The following is an 8957-nucleotide window of genomic DNA, read 5'->3' as shown; positions in this document are numbered from 1 at the left end:
AAAGCAATGGGAGCGGAGATTCGAACTGCCAACCTTCTGATCGGCAAGAGGCTCAGCGGCTTAGACCACAGCACCACTCGTACAGACGTTCCTTTACCTTTTATTTGTAAGCCACCTTGAGTACCTGTCAGGGAAAAAGGTGCATAATAATAATAATAATAATAATAATAATAATAATAATAATTGAACCCAGCAACCACTTGAGAAGTGCACTCTTGGCACAAATCAGATTAAAACCATTCCTGGATGACATCCTGTGCACACAACTAAATGGCACCATCCTGCACCCAGCACTGAATGCACATCATGACATACTGTGTACAAGGCCCCTATCTTTAACTAGGAGACCTCCGTCACAGAAGTTCCCCAATGGCAGAAAATGAATGAAAGTCATTTCGGAAACCTCACAAGGGAAGTTATTTCTGAAAGGGCAGGAGACAACCTAGTGGAACACACCGATTTCACACACAGAAACCCCAGACTCAATTACTGGTGCATCTGGTTTAAGGATAAGGACATTCCAGGCACTTTCCAAAACTCAACCCTTACCCCTGGTGTAACAAAGAAATCCAAAACCCAATTGTTAAGACAGAATACGTCTTGCAATTTCCCCTCTTTAAATAGCATACTGGCCCTGCAGCTGGCAAAAGTGAGTTTAAAGACACAAGTCTGGACTCAGGGTATTAGTCATAGAATCATAGAGTTTTAGTGTTGAAAGATACCCCAAGGGTCATGTAGTTCAACCTGTGGGCATAGGCAAGATTTATCGGGGGGGGGATGACACCCTCCTGACACCATCCTCTCTGTCTGGCTCTGTCTAGCAGATCGGGAATGAAATGCCTCAACAACAGTTGTTTTAAATTTCTTTCAAACCCAAGAGCTCAGAAAAATCTGTCAAAATCTTCAGTCGTTTGAAAACTCGGAAGTTAAATAAAAAATTAACATCGGGGAATACCTTCCACGCGATAAATGAGTCATCATCCAAGTTACCTCAGTGAGCATTTCAATTTCAAATATTCTGATTATTTCTACTTTAAGTATTCTTATTTATTTACTTAAGGGGAGCAGCTGTACCCCACTGCCCCCAGGCCAGGCCCATGGTCCAAACCCCTTCCATTCAGTAATCTCAACCTGAACTCCCCCATCTAATTGGACCCCGCTTAGCTTAGCTTTGCAAATGGGCTAGCAGTTTTAATTGCCTTTGGCACCTGCACATCCATTGGGGCATGCCTAAGGCAGGGGCGAAACTAAGCTTTATTTCACCTGGGTCAAAGACCCAGTTTGGCACACACAAACATGCATTTGCTGGGAGCCTCAATGGCACACTTCTGGAGGCTTCACCCAGGGCAAAAAATACCTGGCTAGCCCCACCCCCTCCCTGTACCTATGGATGCCACCAGCACCCATACTTACAGGGTGCCACCTGTAAATATACCCAGGGGCAAGTGGCACTGTGGGTTAAACCACAGAGCCTAGGGCTTGCCGATCAGAAGGTCGCGGTTCGAATCCCCACGACGGGGTGAGCTCCCGTTGCTCGGTCCCTGCTCCTGCCAACCTAGCAGTTTGAAAGCATGTCAGAGTGCAAGTAGATAAATAGGTACCGCTCCGGCAGGAAGGTAAACGGCGTTTCCGTGCACTGCTTTGGTTCGCCAGAAGCGGCTTAGTCATGCTGGCCACATGACCCAGAAGCTGTATGCCGGCTCCCTTGGCCAATAAAGTGAGATGAGTGCCGCAACCCCAGAGTCGGACACGACTGGACCTAATGGTCAGGGGTTCCTTTACCTTTACGTTTAAGTCCCATTGAGGGGCTCGTTCCCAAGTAAACATGTTCGGGATTGCGCTGTAAGGCTGCAGTCTTATGCAGACTTACCTAGTATTTTACCTGATGATGCAACTCAGTGAAGCTCGCTCCTGAGCGGCTACGTGCCAAGCATCCGTGCGCATAACTGTTACCTGGAACTGGGCGTTCCGTCCCCCCGTCCCCCTTAAACATTTGAATTAAACGCAGGCAGCCTTTGAGCGCTGGTGGTCTTCCACACACCCAACCCTACTTTTCGAGGTAGCCAGCAACACTTCCGCTACTTCCGGTTACCTACCCAAGAGAGGGAGAGCATCGCCTGGATGCGCCCTTAAACCGCCTGGGGCCGTCTGTGCGCTTTGAAAGTTACCCTGCTTTTCTGGTCCCCTCCAGCTTCTTCCTGGGGCTCTGACACCCCTCCGCCATTAACCTGCCTCCGCTTTAATATAGTGTGTAAAAACAAAACAAAAAAACAAACCTGCAATGGCCCAAAGAACTGAGAAAGAAAGCGTGCCCCGAGAACAACGCCTGGACGCTTTGCGCACGGAACGAGTCGCCTCCTTCCTTTGCAGCTAGGGATTCCTTGCTCCTCCGCTGCGCTTTCCCCGGCTCGCCCTCAATCCCAGGTCCCCAGAAAGAGCCGGGATTGCAGCTTGGGCTGCAGTCAAGTGCCAAGGCTACCTGGGATGGCCGCTGCAGCCGCCGCCGCCGCTGCTGCCGCTTCGTTTTTGAGCCACACGCGCCGCCTCCCGTAGCGGAGCGCTCGCGTCCCCGCGCGCCTCTGCCTTGCGCCTCGGTCCCTGCCTTGGCTGCGCATTGAGCTGGCGGAGTGTCGGAGGCTGGCTCGGGCGCTTTGGAGCCCGGAGCGCGCGGTTCCCTGGACTCGGAGGGGAAAGGCAGCGAGAATCCTCATGAGAAAATCGCCGTGAAAGTGTGGTTTCATTTTATTTTTGTACCCAAAGCAAAGTGGCTGTCTGGCAGCCGCTGGGTCCTCGCTATTTTTCGTATGTGTGGTGAGGGCACTGCAGGAAAACTGAAAGAGGAATGATGCCCGCGTCCCATATGAGGTGAAGGGGAAACGGGAGCTTTGGGGAGGGGTAAGTATGCAACCGCGCGCCGCGGAGATATTAAATGAATGGCGGCGTAACGCGACACAGGTCTACTCAGGAGCAAGCCCCGTTGAGTTCGGTGGGACTTACTCCGAGGTAAGTGCGTTTAAGCCTTAAAGGGCTGCAAGCTTGTACTCCCTTACCTTGGAGTGTTGAGTCCCACACTGAACTCGATGGGGTTTACTCCCGAGTAAGACACGCATTGGGATTGCACTGTGTTACCGCGGGGGTCCGCTCAGGCAACTGCTACTTTTGCGAACTCTCTTAGCAGTTTCTCTTCGGTTTTCGCGCAATGGGTAATCGTTTTATTTATTTATTTATCTGCATGCAGATTTCGGAAGGGGAGAGAGAGAGAGAGAGAGAGAGAGAGAGAGAGAGAGAGAGAGAGAGAGAAAGGGCGTTGCATATTTTCTGGGTTATCGAGGTTCGCTCTTGTAAACAGGGGGCTTGGGTCCGGGAGGAAGGAAACCAGTGTGCACTTAAGCCAGTTAAAGAAGCGGGGAGCCTCTCTTGTGTGTACAGTTGATGTTTAAATTAAATATAAGAAAAACAGCCATTCCTCCGCGCGCGCGCCCCCTCTCCCCCGCCTTAATTTTTGAACGCTTTGCTGATTTCATTAACCCCAATAAACTAATCAAGTGGTTAAAAGTGCCAAGTAAAGACTAGGAATGAATGTGTGTGTGTGTATTTGTGTGTGTTTGCGGGGGGGGGGGGAGGAAGAGAAGAGAGGCTTGGCTCCGCAGTTATTTATTTATTTATTTGCTTGCTTTCCACTATGAATTCTCCCCAATAGCTTTGCAAGAAAGGAAGGGGGAGAAATGGAGAGAAGGGAGGGAGAAATATCTGTAGGCGAGGCAAGAACGACCCCTGCAGTTGCATTGCGGAAAATCTCCGTTGCTTTGCTGGAGAATTAACGGGAGCTTGAGCTGTGGGGTTTTTTGTTTTTTGTTTTTTGGCAAGGAAACCTGCGCTTGGTATTTTGTCCTCCCTCCCTCCCTCCCTCCCTCCCTCGCCCTCTCTCTTTGGTTTAGATGTAGGTGAAATAACCATGCGAAAAGCTTAAAATCCGTTGCAATGTGTATATTAATCTCCATGTGATCATTTTGTAGTGAGAGAGCTGGAGAGGAAGGCGCCGGGATGGTGTGATTGCCGTGGTGATGCCCCAGTGAGGCGTGCAGAGTTCGGGGACAACTTGGCAGTTCGGGTCCCCTGGAATTGAGAGTGACTTTCCGGAGCGGGGAGCAGCGGTCGGGCTTTTTCCCCCGTCTATGTCTTGTTGGGAGATCTGGTGGATTTTTCTCGCTCTCCTGGAGGAAGGAGAAGAAGAAGAAGCTGGTGCCGGCGGTTGGCTCCTTGGTCTTTGCTGGAGGGCGAAGGAAGAGAAGGGATCTCGCTTGAGCTGTGTGGAGGGAGAGCTCGGACATGTGTCAGCACATCTGGGGAATACAGGCTGCGAGTCCGAAAGGGGGTTTTCTGGGTCCGTCCAAACTGCGATATTGATCCTTGTTTTTCTTCGCCGAGGGATGCACTTGGCATGAGAATCGGAGGATGGAAATTGTTTGGGAGGTGCTCTTTCTTCTGCAAGCCAATTTCATCATCTGCATTTCAGGTACGCAGCAAAACAGAACGAGCGAGTTCCCTTTCCCCTCCCCTCCCAATTACGTGCAAAGCAGTATACGTTTTGAAATTAACAGCGTTGCCTTGATTTTAAAAGTGTGCGGAATCGCGCACCCCCGCCCTCCCAAGAGCGTCTGTCCCTGTTGTTTTATTTGGGTCTCTGTGCATGGGTTGTAATAAAGAAACGCAGTGGTGTTTGAGCTCCCACCCCCAATCCCTCTTATCTACTAGGCTTGTGTGTTGGCTGAAATAAATGCACTGCTCTGCTTCATTAATCTTGAATGCGTTGTGGCTTTTGAAAGTTGCTCAACTTCTTGCTGTGGGAGGGCAGCTCTGTTTTCTGGGACATTTCAGGGTTTCCATAGCATTGGTTTCTGATTGGAGATGCTGTACACCTCTCTCCCCCCCACCCCCCCCCTCCGCAGCCCAAATTATTCCTCCAGGGGTGGGGGTATCTGTTCCTGACACCTCGCCTCCTTTTGGCTGGGCATCTAACGCTGTGCTCCATGGCCTTCCGTCATTCTCCCCTCCTCTGTTTTTTTGTTTTGTTCTGTTCTGTTTTTGCAGGTAATTCCAGTTGTCAAAAAGATCCTGCCCAATTAATGACCAGCCACGGCCTGGCGCCTGGCGTTTAGGATTACAGCAATTTATTCTTGGTAGAATACATGCTCTTTCTACTTCAGAAGCCTTGGCCGCCTCGTTTAATTTGTCACGTCACTCGCGCTGGAATAATTAACGCCCCAGCCAGAGAGAGCAATAGGGGAGGAGGATGGGATTCTCGGATTTGGTGTTTGGGGCACTTCAAACACCCCCCTGCTCCCCTGAGTGGGACCTTGGCTGCTGATTCCCTTCCCTGAAGGCAGATGCTTTTGCCCTCCGGCTTGAAAGCAGAGGTGAAGCAGCCGCTGGAGCAAGCATGAAAGCCCCTGGGGGAGGCTCTCTTCTGCCAAGCCAGTGAAAACATAGCCCTCCCCGCTGTCTCAGGCTTGTTGGCTTGAACCAGATCTCTGTTTCTCCTTGCTGTTTGGCAGGGCTAGGATTTGGCAGCCCCCATTTTTTTGAAGTTAGCCACCCGCTGTGCTCTGGAAACTGCCAGCCTTTCAACTTCCATCTTATTTGGTTTTCCTCCACCCCCCCACCCCCTTATAATCTGATCAGCTACGCTTGGCTCTTGCCTTGCCCTGGCAGCCCTCCTCCAGAGTGGTGTCATCTGAGGCTGATCTCACACACTGGTCCATTGCCTCACTGGCCAACCTTGCAGAGTTGCCATGTTCTCAGTTTGGAACGCTTGTGACCAGAGCCTCTTGGAATCCTCAGTTCTAATAACTTTTGCATGGTGGAGGAGGGAGGAAGATAAAACCCCAGCCCTCGCTTGCTCTCGCTTTCCCCTCCTCTTTATTCTGCAGAAGCGTCCAAAGCCCCCTCAGGAAATCGCCTCGCAACAGCAGCTGCTCTGTGCTCCTTGGCAATTTCTCACCTCATGCACCAGTGCTGTCCCCCCCCCCCCAGCCTCGTTTGGAGAGGTGCAGGGCTTTTCCTTCTCAGTTGCTTTTCTGTCGAAGACCCCCAGCCCTTTCCATTTTGTGCGACATCAGGTCGGAAACCCTCTCCACCATCTTCTGCTGTTGTTGCTCTAAGCCAAGGTGCTGTTGCAAGGGGAGGTTGAGGGGGGGCACACTGCAATACCACCCCCTACTGGCTGGGCCAAGAACTGCTATAGGGAGGAAAAGCTCTGCAACCATCCACACTCTATTTTTCAAAAGCTACCTGATGTAATAGTTGGTGCAAAAACGAATGCTGCAATGAGAAAGCTTGATTTTTCTCCTGCTTTCTCACACATGAGAGGGCAAAGAGTTGCATACCCACTGGGAGCCCTGTCTATTCAAGAGCATTCTCATAGGTTTGCCAATGCTGCTGTCTCCCGTTTGTGGCTCACGCCACCTGTGCCCAAGTCTTCCGTCTGGAGGGCTTTATTAAGTTGCATCAAAGCCAACATAAATCTTATCCTGAAGGTTTCGACCCCAGGGATTTGGTAGTGGTGACTAGGGCAGGAGGGGTGAACAACTGGTTCATCCTATGCTTCTTTTTCAAATAGAGGCTTGCATTAAAAAATAAATTAAGAAGAAGAAGTCTGGATAGGCCTGGTGGAAATGAAAAAAAACCCCAAATGTCAGTGTGGCAAAGAAGCAAAGAAAAAGTAAAAACAACACCACACTAAGTCCAAATAGCAAGCTGATATTTTGTGCATGGGATGCACTTACCTGTTTTGTCATATGGTCCAGGGTATGAGAGCATCCTTTGATAGCCGTCTTTTCTACTTGACTCAAATTGTGTGTGTGTTGGTAGCTTTATTGACACGGCTGGGTAAAGGAAGAAGTGTTAGAGCATAGAATGAATCCTGCTATGAATTTTTTTCACCATTGACAACTTAATGAACGAAACCCTCTCTCTTTCCCTCTCTCTCTCTCTCTATATATATATCAGGTGTGCAGTATAGGTAACTGGAAGGAAATGAATATTTTTCTAAAGGTTTAAATATCTGTAGCAATGTCTAAAATGAGGGGAAATGTACATTTGCCAGCTGAAACATTGAAATCAATTCTCTCCCCCCCTTCTTTGGTAGGTTAGAAAGGTAGAGTCTGCTGCTTGTTTTTGGCTGCTTGCTTGTTCTGTTGGTGGATAGGATTCAGCATTAGTGACAGGATTTGTGCTTTTACCTTCATAGGCATGTAGGCATGTTTCCATGCATGGGGAAGGTCCCATTGGAATAATATTGTGGCAAATCAGCTAAACATAGCAGTCTGGGCTTTTTGACCATGTTTGTTGTAAAAATATGTTTTAATTGCCTAGGAATAGGTTTGGAGAACCTTTGGCTACAATGTAATAGCCATTTAATCATGACCATTACACTGCAAGTAATCCGGGTAAACATTCTTTTTTCCTTTACATAATTGAAATTAGCATTGTAGCAGTTTTCTGCTAACAACCTTCCTGGCAAAGGGGGGGGGGGGCTCTGCAATGGAAATTAGTGGTACCTGAAGCATTGTGGCAGACCACTTAAATTCAGAAGGTGTGTTAAGGGTGCTCCATATGGGGGAACAAAATGTGTTCATTATCATTTTGCCAATCCCTGGCTGCTTAACATTCCTCATCGAGTCACACAGGTAATTCAGTTAACGCCAGGGTTTTAGTTACTGAAGTGTTGGCACGGTTTACATTAGACAGAAGTGGTTTTGATAGAGAGAAGTGGATAAATTGTGGTGTTCTTCATCTCTGCATTATATTGGAAGCTTGGCAGTGTTTATTTTTTGCTCATGAAATAACGTGTACTTTTCATCTATGTGAAAACTGGATGTTTTCTATTTCTGGTAAAAGGCAGGAGGGGTGGTAGCTGGTTTTTTGCATCTCGTAGCTGTCATTTTCTAAGACCTGAGTGATTATCAGAATAGGCAATTTAAAAAACAACAACACCATAATCTGAAATGTGGCATCTGAGTGCTGTGGAAAACCCAATCCTCCCAGGAAGTCGGGTGCTGTCACGGTCTCCAGCCCCCCTAATGATGCTACAGTAAAGCATTATTAATTGAGTGTTGTGCCAAGGAAACGATGTCAAAACAAGGATGCTAAAATGAGTTCCCACCTGGCTGCAGCTCCCAGGGACCTTCAGATAATCGTGACACTGAGTAAAAGGCATATGGATTACGTGTTCTGTGCTCCTTTGGCCCAAATCCCTTTTTCCGTGTAATGCCACGACAGATTAATTAGCAGCAACATTTGCAGCTGTAGGTGGGATGCTCCCGATCACATAATGGCTGACACATTTCTCTGCGCTGTCATTTATTTTGCACAAGCCTTGGGTAATGTTTGCATAACGTTAGGAAGGAGTCAGCCAGGTGCGATGGAAAACAACAGAGTCTCTGCTTTAAACATTGGCGATAGGCACTACCAGAGCGGCAGACATTCTGGTGAGATGTTTTGTTTTGGACAATGGTGTCTCAGTAAAAAGCAGTTCCTGGCTAGAGTACCTAATATTTGCCACATAGCTTGCTGTTACAATTAGGTACACTGTTATGTACCTAACACCATTAAGTGTGAAAATCAGTTGGTCTTAAGGATCATTAGAAGTGCACTAAATTTGTTGATGAGGTGTTGATAAATTCATGAGATGGAAGCATACAAGAATGAAATGCATCTCAGTAATGCTCCAGAACATTAAGGTGTTACTTCATTGTGGTCATGTTTGTGTCTCTGCACATCTAAAAAAACTTCTGTCTGACCACAAGCCATTCTTTGGGGCCCTCATTCGCAAAGCCATGCCTTGCTGGAGTGCTTCCTTCAAGCCTGTTGTGAATATAGGAGAGAGTGGCTCTGGCCATGTGCAGAGTATTTTATCACCACTGAAAAACCACAGTGATGTTACTCATATCTGAGAT

The 8957-nt window shown here is 48.3% G+C and overlaps 1 protein-coding gene across 4 annotated transcripts in view; it reads left to right on the top strand.

Annotated features, from left to right (window-relative positions):
* The first annotated feature begins 2328 nt into the window (after window positions 1-2328).
* CA10 (carbonic anhydrase 10) overlaps window positions 2329-8957 on the top strand; it is a 336993-nt gene continuing 330364 nt past the window's right edge. Inside the window, exons 1-2 of one of the 4 annotated variants that reach the window (XM_083727791.1) lie at window positions 2329-2865; window positions 4017-4516. In XM_083727791.1, the coding sequence (XP_083583917.1) occupies window positions 4456-4516 (61 nt within the window). In that variant the 5' untranslated portion in view covers window positions 2329-2865; window positions 4017-4455. Of the gene's footprint in view, window positions 2866-2926; window positions 3004-3185; window positions 3204-3738; window positions 4517-8957 lie in introns of those variants that run through there. The other 3 variants (XM_083727792.1, XM_083727793.1, XM_083727790.1) reach the window with 3 other exon arrangements.

The sequence above is a fragment of the Podarcis gaigeae genome (genome assembly GCF_964106915.1).
Source record: "Podarcis gaigeae genome assembly, chromosome: 2".
Lineage (NCBI taxonomy): Eukaryota > Metazoa > Chordata > Lepidosauria > Squamata > Lacertidae > Podarcis > Podarcis gaigeae.
The sequence above is the reverse complement of the archived record's forward strand: the minus strand, read 5'-3'. Positions and strand labels throughout refer to the sequence as shown.